General features: G+C 41.6%; 1 protein-coding gene across 2 annotated transcripts; it reads right to left on the reverse strand.

The window, feature by feature from the left end:
• Window positions 1-3,484: 3,484 nt before the first annotated feature.
• Window positions 3,485-15,348, reverse strand: TMED7 (transmembrane p24 trafficking protein 7). Of its 2 annotated transcripts, none has more exons than XM_075272261.1 (4): window positions 15,251-15,348; window positions 11,640-11,853; window positions 6,077-6,322; window positions 3,485-5,816 (listed from the first exon to the last, which is right to left on the reverse strand). In XM_075272261.1, the coding sequence occupies exons 2-4, from the start codon at window positions 11,808-11,810 to the stop codon at window positions 5,580-5,582; spliced, it is 654 nt and encodes a 217-aa protein (XP_075128362.1). In that variant the 5' UTR covers window positions 11,811-11,853; window positions 15,251-15,348; the 3' UTR covers window positions 3,485-5,579. The 2 variants fall into 2 exon arrangements, with proteins under 2 accessions (XP_075128362.1, XP_075128363.1); XM_075272262.1 differs by lacking the exon at window positions 15,251-15,348 and adding an exon at window positions 15,152-15,228.
• Window positions 15,349-18,478: the final 3,130 nt, after the last annotated feature.

The raw sequence follows: 18,478 nt of genomic DNA on the forward strand, positions 1-18,478 counted from the left end.
CAGACACAAAATCGGTCTGTGATCGTGCTCTGTGTTTAAAGAGGACCTTTTACTATTTTTCCCACAGGCAGTTCTATATACTGCCGGAAAGCTGACAGTGCGCTGAGTTCAGCGCACTGTCGGCTTTCCCGATCTGTGCCCGGTGTGAAGAGCTTACGGTCCGGTACCGTAGCTCTTCTATGGTCAGAAGGGCGTTTCTGACTGTTAGCCAGGAACGTCCTTCTGCCTTGCGGCGCCTATCGCGCTGTGCTGTGGAGCGGGGAGTAACGCCCCCTCCCCTCCCTGATAATGCTCGTCTATGGACGAGCTGTGTGAGCAGAGGGAGGGGGCGTTCCTCCCTGCTCCACAGCACAGCGCGATAGGCGCCGCAAGGCAGAAGGACGTTCCTGGCTCACAGTCAGAAACGCCCTTCTGACCATAGAAGAGCTACGGTACCGGACCGTAAGCTCTTCACACCGGGCACAGATCGGGAAAGCCGACAGTGCGCTGAACTCAGCGCACTGTCAGCTTTCCGGCAGTATATAGAACTGCCTGTGGGAAAAATGGTGAAAGGTCCTCTTTAATGTCTATTGCCGTCATCGTGTCATGGAAAACAGCAACGGACAATTGCAATAGTAGTGTGAACACCCCCTTACTTGTTTGTGGGTCTTTCTGCCTTATTTTTGTCTTAAGCAAGTGGAAAGTATGCTTGATCAGGCTGAGATCTGGTGGTTGACTCAGCCATTACAGAATATTCCATTTCTTTGCCTTAAAAAATTCCTAGGTTGCTTTCACAGTATGTTTTGGGTTATTGACCATTTTTACTGTGAAACACCGTCCAATGAACCTTACTGCATTTTATTGAATCTGAGCAGAAAGTATATCCTTGTACACTTCAGAATTCATCCAGCTGCTTCTATCTTCTGTCACATCATCAATAAACACTAGTGTCCCAGTGCCATTGGATGCCATCCATGCCCATGCCATAGCACAGTGTGTTACAGAGGATGAGATGTGCTTTGGATCATGAACCATTCCAAGACTTCTCCATGCTTTCTTCTGTCCATCAGTCTAATACAGATCTTAGTTTCATATGTCCAAAAAAAATGTTGTTTCAGAACTGGACTGGCTTCTTTAACACCTTCCCGCTGGAGGAATTTTATGATTTTCGTTTTTGACTCCCCCCAATAACAAACTCCATAACACTTTTATTTTTCTGATTTCAGAGCCATATGAGGTCTTAATGTTTGTGGGAAAAGTTTTTCTTCATGAGAACACCATTAATTATTCTGTACAATGTACTGGGAAGCTGGGAAAAAATTCTGAATAGGGTGGATTTGAAGAAAGAGTGCATTTGTGCAACTTTCTCACAGGATTTGCTTTTATGGTGTTCACTGTGCAGCCAAATGACATGTCACCTGTATTCTATGTATCGGTACGATTCCAAGGATACTAAATTTATATGGGTTTTATTTAAATATTAAACCCTTAACGAAAATCAAAAACTGCAAAAAAAATATTCTTTTTCTAAAAGTCACCATATTCTAACACCTGTAACTTTTTTACACTTCTGTGTACGGGAACACATAGGATGTCTTTTCTGCAGTACCAGGTCTACTTTTTAATTATACCATTTTGGGGAATTGCTTTTGCTTTCATCACTTTTTATTCAAATTTTTATCAGAGACAAAACAGTGAAAAAATGGCGGTTTGGCACTTCTGATTTTTTTTTTTTTTTTTTTTTTTTAAAGGAATAGGGGAAAAAAGCAGCCCATTCATTTCAATGGGGAGCGCACGTATGCTGGCTTCCATTGAAATGAATGGGATCTGCTTTGTACGTGCTGATTCTGAACGTGTTTTAGCGTTCAGAATCAGTCAGCGTATACTTAGTGTGAATGCACCCTAACGATGGTCAGTTTCATTTCCATTGAGAGCTTCCAAATGTAAATACCTGGAATCAACTCCAGACCTTTACCTGCTTACTTGATGATGGATTAAGGATGGAATGCAACCCATTAGCTTTTAAAAAGTAATATATCATCGGCTGTAGTGATTTTTTTAACAAAGCATATATTTGCATAGCCTTTAGAAAACCTATTCCAGAAGTTCACTGAGCACTGTGTGATATGTGTAAATGGGAGAAGGTGAGAGCAGGGAAGGCTGAGTCCTTGTCATCATCATCCTTCCCTTCTCTCACCTCTCCCTGGTTACACATATCACACAGTGCTCAGTGAATATCCAGTGCTCCTTGGTGGCTAATTAGCATATCAATAAAAGCGCGGCTAATTCAAAAACGGCTGGGGGGATTAATGAATAAGAGGTATGTCTGGAATAGCCTTTCTAAAGGCTGTGCAAATACAGGTTTAGTTAAAAATCACTACAGCCAATGATAGAATCCCTTAATGATAATTGGTCTCTTGAAAAAGAGCCAGTGACATATTACAGAGCTGTAATAGCTTTAATTTGAGGGTATTCACATCCTAATAGGAGGAAGCTGAGAGTCTGCACTATAAGTACATATTGATCATATAACTTTTATAATTATGTTTTTGTAAACAGCTAAAATGGCAAATTTAGGTCCAGAAATATTTGGACAGTGACAACTGTCTATACACACACACAAACTACCAATTCATTTATTGCAATAAGAGGGAAAAAAGGAATGATCATTAGGTCACACCCTAAACACTATAGAGTCACGCAGGTAGCTGAGTCACCAGGCGTGTCTGCAGCTCTCATAATGAGATAGCCAATTCAGTCCTAAGAAAATGTAGGTCTTACCTGGTTTGTAGTTGCCTTTTCTATATGCTATAGAAACTATGCAGTTACGGTTTCATTGTCTAGGTCTTTCAAATTAGGGTGTTATATCCTGAATATGGACATAAAGACAAGGGTTTAAAGAAGACCTTTCATGTCTTCTTGTATATGTGGTTTTATATAATCGCTAAAAAGGTGACAATGCACTAAATTCAGCACACTGTTGGCTTTCCCGGTATGTGTCCCGGGGCTGGAGATATTGGTGCCTTAGTTTAAGCACTGATATCTCCCTACTGTCAGAAGGGCGTTCCTCATAGCTCAGCGTAATCACTGGGCGGTAAGGCACGCCCCCTCTGACAGTACAAGTCTATGGACGAGTACAGTCGGGGGGTGGGGGGGGGGTGGAGGGCATTCCTCACAGTCCAGTGATGGTATCATCTCCAGCTGCCCATGTGATAATATGCTTGGGCAACATGGAATGCAATGCAGCACACAGAAAAAGACAAATGTAAAAATCAAGATGATGCCTGTTCACAAACAAAACAGGATAAGATTTTAAGATACATAAAGTTCAGAGTGTAAAACAGGTGAGAGATGCAGCAATGGAAAAAAGTGGTTTTCTTTGGACTGTTTAACACATATCTGCACCAACCAAAGGGTAGAAACAGATACTTAAACTGATAGGTAAACTTGATAGTGAACATATATCCAAAATAAAGACCAATTACAAAAACACAAGACAGTTGCATTGTTTTTATCACTTATTTTATTTATTCCCTCAGATGGAAGATTGACTTTTGCCTTGTAATGCCAGCCAAATCAGAGATGGTTCCTCTCTATTCCAAGCCTCAAGCTGCAGCATTCCACAGCAAAGTAAAGAGATTTTGCTCCTCCATGAATAATTAAATAAGATAAAATTATGTCTACATATTTCAGCAACACAATAAACTCAATCGCACTGTATGGAATGCTTCCTCCTTCCTGCTACAATTTTTATCCAAAGCAAACTAATATGGGCATAATGTAATGCTCTCTAAACTTTTCATTTACCGTTTCATAAAAAATATTTTTTCATTAAATATCAAAAGACGTATCTTCCAGTCTTTGCTTGTTTGCATGAATACTTGGAGAAATTTTGCAAAATTTTCTAGCAAAACTTATTTCAGATCTAAGGGCTTATATACATGACCTTATTAAGATTTCATACAACTTCCAAGTTGTAATGTGGCACCAACTATACCTACAGATGTGCCTGACTTCTTATGTTTAAGGGATTAGGGATTGCCTCTAGTGATGACCTTCTCCATAATATAGTGCAGGCACCATATCACTGCACATGGAGTGCACTAGGCCCAATTGTGCTTGATACAGATAACTTAGGCCTTCTCCACACAACAGTGTATAACAGCCGCCACATGGCTGTATTACAACCTATAACTGTCTATGGCTCTATTCATTTTTTGACTGACCTTTTACCATGGATATCAAAGAAGCTGACATGCTCTTTGTCTGTTTTGACAGATAAGAAAATAGACATGTGAATAGACCCATAGACAATTATCAGTTTTTGTTTTTTTAAAAAAAGCATTGTGATGGCCATTATTCACTGTTCTCTGAATAAGGCCTTAACACAGAACACATCCGTTTTTCACAGACGTAAGTTAGTGAAAAACGGCACGGTCATGTGAATCCAGCCTTAGGTAAAAGCAGAAGAGACGAGCAAAACAGCGGAGTATAGTGAAAGTAAAACTGGCAAAGAAACAACATATTCTTATTAATAATCAACGTTAATGCTACAATGACCAGTTTGCATCTGTATTAACACTACGACTGTAGTATTAATACTACTTAACCAAGAATTTGCAAGTGGGGCAAATAACGTTTACAACAATGAAAACAATTCCCCCATACAGATATACGAAATAATGATGATTTCCTAAAAATATCAGAATGTTGGCCCGATCAGTAGGGAAGTCTTAGTGGCAACAAGTAAGTAAATGGACAATTATTTTTTTAACTGGAACACACGTTCTAGAAATTCAAAATCAATAAAAAAAACAAGCAAAAAAAAAAAAAACACCAACACAAAAAAAACCCCAAAAGCATTTTAACTGTATACCAGCTGTAAAGGTACACAGATAAATTATGATCCCATAGCTAGGCCAAAAGAGCTAAACTAAACCTAAGTGTACATGCACAGGGGTGTCTATGTAGTGGTTTTTACACCACAGACAAGTGAGCAGAAAACCTTCAGCAATTTATAGAAGAAATACATAGGGCAAAATCTGCGTGAACCTGCAGCGATTATAATATGAACCCATTTGGTGTGATTTTTGCTGCTGCAGATTTTTTTGGGTGGACATACCCTTAAAGTGTAACTACAAATGTACACCTTATATCAGCTGACGTTTTTAGGCTCTTTCCTAATGTTGCAAATTTGACACCAATGAGGTGCATTAGTGGAACTATTACATATATATATTATAAAAAAAAAAAAATAGGCATTTGCTTTGAAAAAAATTAATTGGACAATTCATCTTTCAGAGGGAAATATATTAACATTAAAGATGAATGTCCAACCTCAAAATCCAAATCCCCATTGGGAGCAAAAATCCCTCAAACAGTTAAAAATAAAGTAGTGTCTTAACACCTTTTTTTTATTATTTCTTTTTTATTCTTTAGGGGATGCTATGGTGGAGTTTAAAAGGTAAAACCTAGCTTCAGCAATATATACAGTCTTTTCCCTATTGGTAACAGGAAAAGGAAAAACAAATCAAAAAAAAAAATCTTTGCAGTTGGGACAACAGTGTGTAAAGAAAGAAAACCATCCGAATAATTCTGGGTTATGATCCAACGCGTGTTGTGGTTGTTCTTTTATCGGAGAAGAAACTCTTCAAAAGAAACACCTGTCCAATGCTTACAACTAAGAGGATAATAGCCTCCCCTATGGACCAATAGGCTACTCTGGTGTTCAGATCCTCTGCCCTGCTGCGGCCTTGCGCCTCCCGCAAGCGGAAATGTGTCTGGTAATCGATGACTGACTTCAGAGCTTCATGGATTGAAACGCAAGCAGATTCCATCTGTCCAACACAGTACAAGAGAGGAAAAATATTATTACAAAACTCAAACGGTTACAATATATTATACACTACATTAGAGGAATTATGTTTTTCTCCGTTTGTTATAATTGGAGAAGGAAACAGATTTCTTAGATAAGATATAGTACAAAGTTTCTTTTATGCCCATGTACTATTCATTTGTGAAAAGTGTTATTACAATTCAAGAAGCAAAATTTATAACAGATTCAAGAAACAGAAGAGAATAGCTGCTTTATTCTGACCTGTGTCAGGGCAGTGGCCCGGTTCTCACTGGGGAAGAGTGGTGGGTCTTCACCAACTTGGAAGTCGAAGTAGACAGTCTTGTGAGTGAAAGTCGAGAACTCATTACTGAAGCAGAACTTGTATGTGCCATTGCGAGATGCTGTAAAAGTGAAGCTATCATATTGTTTCTTCATCTCCTTGTACAGCACAATGCCATCTGGATCTTCAAGCCGGCAATCCACGTCATAATGGCCACCAGTGATGACCTGTAGAAACGGACAATGTCAGAGCACTCTTAGAAGGCGGTATTACCCGTTTGGTCCATTTCACAGTTACACACAATGAGAAAGATATTAGTACAGCTTCTTCAGTGTTCACAGAGTTACCTGTGTTACTTACCAGCCCCACAGCACAGGTAACTAGCTGTGAACACATGAGAGCGGAGGGAGACATGCCAGCTCTGACCACTTGATCCACAGACAACCCCGACCTAAAATGCAAGATTTTTTTGTCCCCACAGAATATAAATTGCTGCCAGGATTATTCAACTCTTTTCATCCTGTCCCAAGCCAAGTGTGCACATTAATGGTGGAGAAGGTATAAATAGGAGACAGCTAGATCACGTCTGACCACATATACATGGCCACGCTGCAGCTTTCACAGTAGCTATTGCCTTGCAGTCATCTCATTTGAATGAAACATCACGTTGATTTTTTTCTCTCACGTTATTGACATTTATTTTTCATAATTACTTGTATTCTTCTGAAGTATCTTATGTATAGCGGCAGCCTTACATAAGATGTTTGCATAGCTCATTGTGTTTACCCATCTTTCTATCACAAAGGTGGCTGAGCTGTCTTCTATCCAAGCCACAAGACATTCACAAAAGCTTGGTATGTACAAGTTATTGCAAGTAAAGTTTACTTAGCTGTGTTTTTCAAAGGAGTTTATTTACTTAAGTAAGCATCTTAGCTTAATACTTAAGGACATGGCAGTTATTCACATCTTAAAAGCCATAATAATTTTTTTGTTTTTGTCAGGGACGCCGGGTTCACACCAGCGTTCGGCACTCCGTTCTCAGGTTTCCGTCTTCTGCATGCAGAATACGGAAACCTGTCATGCAGAGTCCGGTCGTGAGCGCCGGGGAGCGTTTTATACTCTCCGCGGCGAAACCGCTTTTTTAAAACCGGACTCAGACTGCTGCATGTCTGACTCTGTGTCCGGTTTAAAAAAACGGTTTCACCGCAGAGAGCATAAAATGAATGGGTTTGATAGATGCCGGCAGGTTTCCGTCTCCTGCCCAGTTTTGTGCAGGAAACGGAAACCTGCAGAACGGAGACCGGGCGCAGATGTGAACGAGCCCTGAGGGTTGTTTTTTGAGCAAGGATTATTTTTCAATGGCACCATTTTGGGAAACATGACGGATTAAATTGGATCTGTTTCTTGGCAGGATTGGGGGGAAAAATTCCTTATAGATGGTGTGCAGTGACCCATAAATAAGAAATAAACTTTATTCTGTGCGTCAGTATGATTAGAGATCACGTATATAGTTTAATTGTGAATAGATTTAACAATATAATAATAAAAAAATCATTTGTTCACATCAAATCCTCTACTTGCCAATGGCATAACTGACTGCACTAAAATATATCTAATTGTAAGCAGAAGGACAATACTAACAGGGAAACAAACTCGTGACTCATTAGGTCAGAAGTTACTGCACACTGTATGTACCAATATGTAGCCGTTTATCTGGTCTTGCGCTGCAACCTTTGCTAAGCAACAGACTGCGACACTTCAACACCACATCCTATTGTAGCACATAAGCAACGCATTGAAAAGCACCATCTAGCAGTATGTAATAAAGGCGACACAATATGTATAATCTATGTTGTTTTATAATGCATTTTGTATTCTAAAATAATAAAACTTAATAAAAATTACAGTTTAAATAAACAATTGTTGGTACTTAAAACTGGAAAAGTTTACATTAAAATTTACTAAAAATTGCTGTGGCTCAAAATGATAATTTAATCTTCTTCCCGCCACAGCCATTTTTCAATTTTTGTTTTTAACTCCCCACATTGATAAATGAGGGCTTAAGTTTTGCACGACAAACTGTATTTTGTAATGGCGCCAATATAAGCCATATTTTTTTGCGGAACAGATTTACATTTTATTTATACCAATTTGGAGGTTGTCTATTGTTTTGATCGCCTCTAATTAAAAATTTTTATGGGAAGCCAAACAGCGGTGGTTCGGCTCTCAAACACATTGGGGGAGATTTAACATAAGGGTGATTTTCAAAGAAATTTTTTTCTGAAGTCTGTGATTGCATAATATATGCCAAATTGATCAAATTTCTCTAAATGTCTGATAAATTTGGTGCATCTATAATTCTGATACTTCTATTTTCTACCTCACCCACTCACTGGAATGAGACCGTGACAATGTCGCACTGGAACTCTAGCTTTTCTAGCCTCACCAGAAATACGGGATTGGTGTAGTAGGCATCTCTATTTAAATCGGAAATGTGAAGCATGCCGCTACTAGACAGCAGAGCTCCCACCATAGGAAAGGATCATCCCTGTTTCTGTGACTCTGCTAAGACAGAAAAGTGACACAGGCCACATACAGTAGATCTCTCCAACGTTAATCTTCTGCTATTACACTACTGTACTGACAGATCTTCACAGATAAACACCATCACTATTATACAAGTGAGAAGCTACCACCATTAACAAAACCTGATATTCCAACATGAGCAAGTACTACAATGATGGCAGACATGAGTAGATATGGGTTAGTATGCTGAAACCAGTCTGACAGGTCAACATCAAACCGAAAAAACATAAATCACTATCAAGAGCACTTAGACAAATGCCTGCACAGCAAATATACAGCAAAACAAATAAATCCAATGACTGGATGTAACTGCTATCAAGCCATGGAAAGCTCATAGTGATGCATCTAAAAATCCACCCCCGAAACTAAGGTAAAAAGGTAGTCAGTACTGATGTTTCCCAAAAGTAACAACTCTCAAGGACTAATAAATGTAATTTAGAAGAGCCTTTATTCTCCATTACATCATAACAGTTCTGCAGACACAAGCACAGCTTATGGAGGGGGACTCTATATACAGCAGACCATAGCTCTCCTTCCTGAACCATTCTGTGTGTTTCTTTGTGAAGTAGAATTAATAATATTAAGGGTGTGCTTTCATTTTATTTAAGTGTGAAAATAAATACAAGCTAAAAAATAAAATCCCAAGAAAATCCAGTAGTAAAGAGTTGGATATGAGCCATCTACTGCACATCATCGTCGCATTCACCGCAGCTTGTCACAAGGTCAAAGCAAACCTCTTTGCATATAGCATGTCAGGTAAGCCATGGGCTCAAAGACTAAACAAACATGGATACAATTACTGCAAATCAGATGTATTTCACTGATACATTTCTACCGACTAAGGTTATTTTCACATGACCAAGAAGACTCGGCTGTGTGAGTTCAGGATCCGCACGGCCTCCTTTTCACTTCATTGACCTATTCATCTCAATGAGAATCAGGTTGGGCTACAATGAGAGAAGGTAGGGCTACACTGCGCCATAAAGTTGAACCAAAGTCATGTGACACAATTTCAACTGTACAGTATTGCGGTGTGGTATATACAGACAGGTACTTTTTATTATATCTCCCAGAACCATATGAGATCTTAATCTTTGTAGGACAAATTTTTCTTCGATGCCTCCATTAATTATTCTGTACAATATGCTGGGAAGCTGGAAAAAATTCTGAATGGTGTCGATTTGAAGAAAAAGTGCATTTGTGCAATTTTCTTACGGGATTCGTTTTTACAGCGTTCACTATGCAGCCAAAATGACCTGTCACCTGTATTCTATGGTTCAGTATGATTCCGGGGATACCAAATTTATATGGTTTTATTTACATTTTAACCCCTTAACAAAAAATCCAAACCTGTACCAATTTTTTTTTTTTTTTTACTAAAAGTCGCCATATTCTGACACCCGTAACTTTTTTATACTTCCGTGTACGGGGATGTATGGAGTGTCTTTTTTTGTGGGGCCGGGTGTACTTTTTAGTTATACCATTTTGGGGAATTGCGTTTGCTTTAATTACTTTTTATTTAAATTTTTATCACAGGCAAAACAGTGGTTTGGCACTTTTGACCTTTCTTCCCCGCTATGGCGTTTACTGTACAGGAAAAAAATGTTTTTATAGATTTGTAGAACGGGCGTTTTCGGACACAGGGATACCTAACATGTATGTGTTTCACAGTATTTAACTACTTTTATATGTGTTCTAGGGAAAGGGGGGTGATTTGAATTTAATACTTTTTAATTTTTTGAAATATTTTTTTTTATTTTTGTAATTTTTTTTTTTTTGCATTTATTAGACTCCCTAGGGGTCTGATCATTAATCCAATGCATTACAATGCTAATACATTGTAATACATTGCACAAAAATCATCTTTTCTTTTGCGAGATGCATAGAGCAGCCTGCAAAAGAAAAGCACTTCAGACCGGCTGGGGAGACTTTAGAAGGCTCCCAGCTGGCATGATAACGTGATGTCGGCCCTGGAGCTTGCTCCAGGCGCCGGCGATCACCGGCAAAATGGCAGCGCCCATGCGCCGCCAGGAAAATGGCACCCTGGTTAGCTTTGACCGAGGTGCTGGAGGGGTTAACGCCCCCGATCGGTCCGGGCACCGACCGGGGGTGTTAGCACTGGGTGCCTACTGTGTAAATCAGTAGACAACCGGCAGCTATGATGGCTGCCCGACTCCCAGGCGGCCGCCATAGTTAAACACCCGGCGTCCGCCGTACTAGTACGGCGGATGTCGGGAAGGGGTTAATTAGGGACATAACATCATTTTTTGAACAGTGAATTATTATCAAGTGATGACTGTGTATGAATAAAACCAGCTTTCTGTTGAGAATTATGGTAGTATTCTGTTACACTGGGGCAAATGTATTCAACAGTTTAAAGCTAAAGTCCCACGCTGCAGAAAAGCTGCTTTTTTCGTTGTAGATTTTGCTGCGTTTTTTCAAAGTTAGGATTGGATTTAACAAAAGGGAAAAGTATAGGAGCTTCCTATAGATTTCCCCTTTGTTTCAAGCCACTCCTGGCTTTGACTCAAAAAACTGCTACTAAATCTGCAACAAAAAAACAAAGCAGCTTTTCCAAAAAGTGGGGCCTTAGGCTCAGGCAGCATGGTGGCTCAGTGGTTAGCAGTGCAGCCTTGTGGTGCTGGAGTCCAGGGTTTGAATCCTGCCTAGGGAAACATCTGCAAGGAGTTTGTATGTTCTCCCTGTGTTTGCATGGGTTTCCTCTCACACTCCAAAGACATACTGATAGGGAGGCCCCAGGAACAGATTCATTTTTCAAAAGCAGACTAGTACCACAACCCCTTTACATACAATGGGGCAAATTTTTTATACATAGTATACTCTTCTCCACTGTCTTTGCCTCTTTCCTGAAAGGGGGCATGGCGAAGGGACATTAACTATGCCAGTCTTCATAAAATGGGTAGAGGAACAGTTGAAACTCAAATGGGTCACCCTTACCTGGAATTCTAATGTACACTTGGTTCCCTGAGTGATGTCTTCATAGAAGCACTGCTTGGCATTGTCCGGAAGTTCAAAGGTAATTTCGGAGGCAGTGGCACATCCCAGAATAAGCAGGACCAGTGAAAGCAAGAAGCTTGCCCTGAAGTCATTTACCAAACACTGCACCATCTTCACGTTATTAGTAGCCACAACCCACAGAAACAATCACCACCTACAAAAGGACCAAAGAACAAACCTATGATAATAATAATAATAATAATAATAATAATAATAATAATAATAATAATAAAAAACATAGATATAATTTATTTTTAACACGCGATTGTAATGTGAAATCCAGTTACAATGATCTCCCGATGTTATAGATACATGTTACATGATTGTAATATACACATCTATACACTGTAAGATATTACATATTAGTAAGAACCATGCCCTGTGATCAAATATAGCCTGAGACAACATTCAGACAGCCATGCTGTCCAGGCGTTGTATATTTAGGGTCAACAACGGGATCTGATGTAGTCAGCATAAATCAGGGAACCTTACCCAATGGCTTTGTTTGGAAAGCATTACCTGCCTTTTGCTGATAGGATGTGGTTCCTTTCTTCGCTCAGCAGTCAAATTATATCATATTATTTATAATATCTGAAAGTGGCCTAAAGGTGGTGATACGTTAGGTTTAATTGTACAGTAGTTATAAGAACCAGACTTGTTAGACTGTAGATTTGGACAATGCTGACATTTACAGTTCTATTATACATGGAGTGATGATCACCCAAACAATTGGTCTTAGGAACGTTCTTTCACAGTCATTGCCCAATGTAAACATGCCCAGAGATCAAACAAGTGATAAACACTCTGTTGTTAATGGCATCTACATGGGTGTAATAACTGTCGTGAGCACGTCTTTCCATGTACAGTGGGGAGCGCTATTCTAATAGGCTTGTGACCAGACACAATGATGATTTTTATGTGACAGATTCCATCAAAGAATTCATTAACTTGGAAAAATCTAAAAAGCAATGAAATCCAAGTAGTGAAGAGAGTCTGACATAAGGATTAGGCGTGTCCAAGTGTCACGGTTATTATAATGCCTGGGCTTGTTGACTGCTGTACAATGCAGACAGTGTCATATGAAAACCACACTCCCTCCGTACAAATCCTGTGAGCAGCACAAAGGACAGTCATTTCTATGATATACATAAAATCTGAGGCTATACTCAGATCCACAGAAGATTGAATTCAATGGGGCCTCATCCACTGGGTTTCCCTCGGATTTAAAATGACATGCCATATATTTTATTTTGTGCTATACCACCAGAAATGGATTTAGGTGCAAAATCCCCATGAAATCCACACGCAGATATCCTCCTATCCTATCCTTCCTACTATTATAAATGTTAACGTTTGTGTGTTTGTTACTCAATCACGCAAAAACGGCTGAACCGATTTGGATGAAATTTGGCAGATAGATAGATTGTAACCTCAATTAAAACATAGATTACTTTTTATCCCAGTAAATGACATGGCTTCACGACTGTTACGAATTTATGTTCACATACTATATTACACAGCTGTTGCCAGCAGGACTCTCTCAGCTAATTGGAGATTGCAGATAAAGTTATCTGTGTATGTAAACACACAGATAACCCTGAGTTCATTGGGAACAAGTATTTGCATATTATCTGATCTGATCCAGGCAGCCCCTTTAATCCAAATTGGTAGTTTGCCAATTTTAAACATGCTGGGAAAAAGAAAATCTAATTTGTTGCAAAATTCTAAAACCAGGAGAGCTATGAAGGTAGCCAAAAGTCCCAGACTTCTCCTCAAGAGGAGCTCAGGGGGATTGAGCAAGTTAAGCGTTAAGTGGCTCTTCAGGCAGCCAAAACGCCGAAGCAGGCGGATCATCGATGTCAACAACATTGCTTATTATATGGCGTCCCAGCCAGCTGTGGAGTTGCCAGAACAATCACAGGCACGGCGCAAAGAACAAGTTCAGCAGCAAGACTGCTTAAGAGCTGCCGAATCACCGGAGCAGGCAAACCATCGACGGCAGCAATTTGCTGAATATAGGCAACTCATCAAGGTCAACAACACTCAGATGAAGTTGTGGGCAGAGGCTTGTACTGTAATACAGTGCAAGAAGTCTTCAGAGCTGGAGATACTGATGGATGTATCTATGTGCAGGGAATGTTCATTTATCTACCTACGATAATTCCTCCTATCAACTGGTCATAGTGGGTCTTCCTGCTATCATTCTCACCATCAGATGGCCTCAGATGGTTTACATGTTATAATCCCCACCACCCATTGATCACATAGGGTCTCAGGGCTCGTTCACATTTGCGCCCTGTCTCCGTTCTGCAGGTTTCAGTTTCCTGCACAAAACAGAGGCAGGAGACGGAAACCTGCAGTACTCTTTCATACCCATTCATTTGAATGGATGAGAAAGATGTCCGGCCGTGAGCGGCGGTGAGCGTTTTATGCTCTCCGCCGCGTAACCGTTTTTTCAAAATCGGACACAGAGTCGGACATGCAGTACTCTGTGTCTGGTTTTAAAAAAACGGTTTCGCGGCGGAGAGCATAAAACGCTCACCGCCGCTCATGGCCGGACCCGGTCTGACAGGTTTCCGTCTTCTGCATGCAGAAGACGGAAACCACAGAACGGTGACCGAATGCTAGTGTGAACCTAGCATCACTGGCATAATCTTCACCATAAAATGATCACAAAAGATCTACCTGTTAGAATCCACACCATCAACTGATCAGAGGGCCTACCTGCTATAAAATGATCACACGGGATCTAGCCGCTATAGCCATCTCTATCAGGTGACCACAGAGGATCTACCTACAATAGTCCTCACCAGAGGATCTACCTGCTATAATGCCCACTGTCAGCTGATCACAAAGGGTCTATCTATTATAGTCCTATAGACTTGGTGATCACAGAGGGTCTAACTGCTATAAAATGATCACAAGGGATCTACCGCTGTAATCCCCACCAGCATCTGATCAGAGGGTCTGCCTGCTATAATCCTCCACATCAGCTGATCACACAGGGTCTACCTGCTATAATCCTCCACATCAGCTGATCACGCAGGGTCTGCCTGCTATAATCCTCCACATCAGCTGATCACACAGGGTCTACCTGCTATAATCCTCCACATCAGCTGATCACGCAGGGTCTGCCTGCTATAATCCTCCACATCAGCTGATCACACAGGGTCTACCTGCTATAATCCTCCACATCAGCTGATCACGCAGGGTCTGCCTGCTGTAATACTTAGGGGTTGTATTTTGCTGAATGGAACAGTCTGACCAGGACCTGATGCTGCAGCTGATAGGAACCATAACAATACACCCTCAAGCCCGGAGCAGATAGACAGGGGACTCCCCGGGCCGGTGCTTGTACCCCGCACTTGCTGCTCGCTTATATGGCACCCTGCATTATGCTCTCCCTCCCCAGCACCCCCTATATGTCACCTAGACAGCCGGCACCTGCACACCTGTCACCCAGGCTCCCGGCCTATGGCAGACACTTCCTCCCCCAGCACTGCCGCACATCTCCCCCCGGGTCACAGCGCCGACCCTAAACTGTCTCTTACCCCGGCCGTATCCCGGATGTAGGTGACGAGCAGCTCCTGCAAGCGTGGCAGAGGAGGAGGGAGGATCGGGGCGAAGGAGCCCTGAAAGCGGAAACCGGTGACTGCTGCCCCGGAAACAATAGCACAATGTCTACGTGTTTGTCAGGGAGGAGAAGGCGGGATCTGTGTGTAGTCTCCATGGAAGGGAGTGTGCGGACCTCAGGCCTGCTGTGTGAGTGACTGTGGCTGTAGCCAGTCAGTGCGAGTAATGTAATGGAGAAGAGGCCCAGGCAGGCCGCAGCACGGAGTATATACACGGCTCGTCAAAACACTTTGGTGTTTTCTTCCATTTTTTGACCGTCTTTACCCTTCCTTGACCCTTTAAAAACTACATCCTCAGCGGCCCCAGATCCTCAGGACCTGCCAGAGTTTATACAACTCCTCATACATTATGTGCATCTTCCAGGGTCCATGCGCCTAAACAGACACTAGAATTGTGGCATCATATATACCAGAAAACCGGCATAATATGATAAATCTGGGTCTGGAAAGGGGTGTGGCTTTTTGTTTTAAGGTTTGTACATCAGTAGCAGTAGGATGAGCCCCTAGAAACAATTCCACTGGTAGGCCCAAGACATCCCAGTCTGACACTGAACAGCTTGTGTGACTGAGTTGAATACCCTTGGCCTGGGCCAACTCAGAATCTCATGGTTTTCAATACCATTGCTATGCCGATGACACCCAAATATACATCTCTGGACCAGACATTACCTCCCTGCTGGCCAGAGTGTTTAGTGGCTGTAGCCTCCTTTCCTCCCACTTTCTCAAACTCAACATGGAGAAAACAATAGTTCATCATCTTCGCCCCACCTCGTACGGCCCCTCTACCTAACCCATCAATCAAAATTAACGGAACCACAGTTACCCAGTCCCATGGGTCCGTTGTCTTGGGATAACCTTGGACTCTGACTGATCCTTCAAGTCGCACATCCAAACCCTTCAACACCATGCCCTAATTAACTCCCGCTTAGGGAGCGTTCACACTACCGTCGGTGTCCGACATGTAGTGTCCGCTCAAAATCTGTCACGGACACTAGGAGCGGACACTAGCTGTGTCCGCGACACCTGTCATTCACTTGAATGGGCATCGGGTGCGTTCTTTTTCTGCATGCAGGGTTTTTCTGTCTGCTTGAGAAGTCGGACATCTTCACTTGCGGACAGGGAAGGACGGGCACGGAGTGCAAAAGAACGCACCCGATGCCCATTCAAGTGAATGACCGGTGTCGCGGACACAGCTAGTGTCTGCTCCTAGTGTCCGTGACAGATTAGGAGCGGACACTACATGTCGGACACCGACGGTAGTGTGAACGCTCCCTTAGATTACTTTAACACCCTTCTCCATGGCCTCTCAGAAAATACCCCCCCTTCCCCTGCAATCCACCTTAAAGGGATTCTACCACTAAAACACATTTTTTTCTAGTTAACACGTCGGAATAGCCTTTAAAAAGGTTATTCGTCTCTTACCTTTGGAAGTGCTCTCCGCCGCGCCTTTCGTTCAAAATACCGGTTTGTACCGGTATGCTAATTAGTTCTCTCGCAGCGATGGGGGCGTCCCCATCGCAGGAGTAGCGATGGGGGCGTCCCCATTGCAGCTCGAAAACCGACCGCAGCGCCGCCTCTATGGTCTTGCGTATCCTTCCCTTGCTTCTTCAGCGTCCTGTCGGAGGCCTGCGCAGTACGCTCTGTTCGGCGAAGATTGCCGAACATACTGCGCATGCGCGAAATTGCGGTCCCAGCCATAGTGCGAGCACCGCAATTTCGCGCTTTTTTCGTTGCATTTTTGCTGCAGATTTTCTTCCCTTATACCCGTGAGGAAAACGCCAGCACTTCTACAGGTATAAATGACATGCTGCAATTTTCAAAAATGCAGGCGTTTTTGAAAATGCAGAATTTCTGCAGCGTTTTTTATTCTGCAACGTGTGGATGGGATTAGTCAGAATCTGATTAACTGTGCAGGTACAGTAAAAGCGTTTTTTGCACAGTGTTTTTGCAGCCGCAAAAACAACATTTTTCCAACGTGGGGCTTTAGCCTTAAGCAGGAAATTAAAAAGAAATGTATCAACCTATAAAATGTTGAGATTGCATACCTTGAGAAGAAAGTGGACCCCTAAACTCTATATATTTCTTAAAAGCAAATAACCTGATGATTACATTTGTCTCAGTGAGTTATTGATGGCCAAGTCCACCTTCATGTTATGCTAGGTTCACACTAGCATTCGGGTTTCCATTCTTCAGGTCTATTTGGTGACCCGAAACACAGAAACCCTATCCACTTAAAAAGTGACTACCTGTGGACCCCATAGACTATAATGGGGTCCACCCGGTTTAGGCTCAAAATTAGTGGAGAAAAAAGTTCTGCTTGCAGACGGAATCCCGGAACAGTCACCCAATGCTGATGTGACCTCAGCCTAACTTTGTGACAAACACACATCATTTTTTGAAAACAAAAAACCTCCAATATTGTGTTAAAAATATATACTGCACACAAGTATATCACCGCTAAAATACCAGTATCTACATTTATGAAAGTGCACAGTATATAATTTATACAAAATACATAACGCTATCATTGTAGCTGTGCTGTAGGTAGAAGCCGGACGGCTAGGATTTTATTTTGTATTGTATTTGTTTTTGCCTGGACAAGTTCTAATAAAACCGGTTGTAGCCAGTTGCACCAGATTTGGCTGGACTGGACTTTCATTATTGTGTTAAAAAGTGCTCGTCTACCTGAGGAGACGATGATCCCGCAGCTAATCCCGTTACAACCTAGAAAGGCTTTATCATCTTTAAAGTGATACAGGATCATTATGATCCGCAATAATTAGTTAAAAACACTGTCAGGAATTGAGATCTGCAGATCCAAACTCCCAATAAGGGCTATCATTATTATTATTTATATAGCACCATTAATTCCATGGTGCTTTACATTTGGGGTTACATACAGTACACAAAATATACAGGTAGATATAATACTAACAATGACTGACTAAAGAGCTACGGTACCGGGACCGATAGCGCTTTACCCGGGGCACAGATCGGGAAAGCCGACAGTGCGCTGAATTCAGCGCACTGTCAGCTTTCTAGGAGTATATAGAACTGCCTGTGCCCAATCTGATGAAAGGTCCACTTTAAAAAAAAAAAAAACATTAGGGCGGGTTCACATCTGCACTCCAGTCTCCGCTTTCAGGT

Source organism: Leptodactylus fuscus, chromosome 1 (genome assembly GCF_031893055.1).
Source record: "Leptodactylus fuscus isolate aLepFus1 chromosome 1, aLepFus1.hap2, whole genome shotgun sequence".
Classification (NCBI taxonomy): Eukaryota; Metazoa; Chordata; class Amphibia; order Anura; family Leptodactylidae; genus Leptodactylus; species Leptodactylus fuscus.

Excerpts from the sequence above, each read along its gene's own strand:
- TMED7 (XM_075272261.1), bottom strand. The coding sequence starts at position 11,810 with ATGGTGCAGTGTTTGGTAAATGACTTCAGGGCAAGCTTCTTGCTTTCA. Across the intron at positions 6,323-11,639 it reads AGTGTACATTAGAATTCCAG|GTCATCACTGGTGGCCATTA; the intron begins GTAAGGGTGACC and ends CCGTTTCTACAG. Across the intron at positions 5,817-6,076 it reads GGGCCACTGCCCTGACACAG|ATGGAATCTGCTTGCGTTTC; the intron begins GTCAGAATAAAG and ends TGTGTTGGACAG.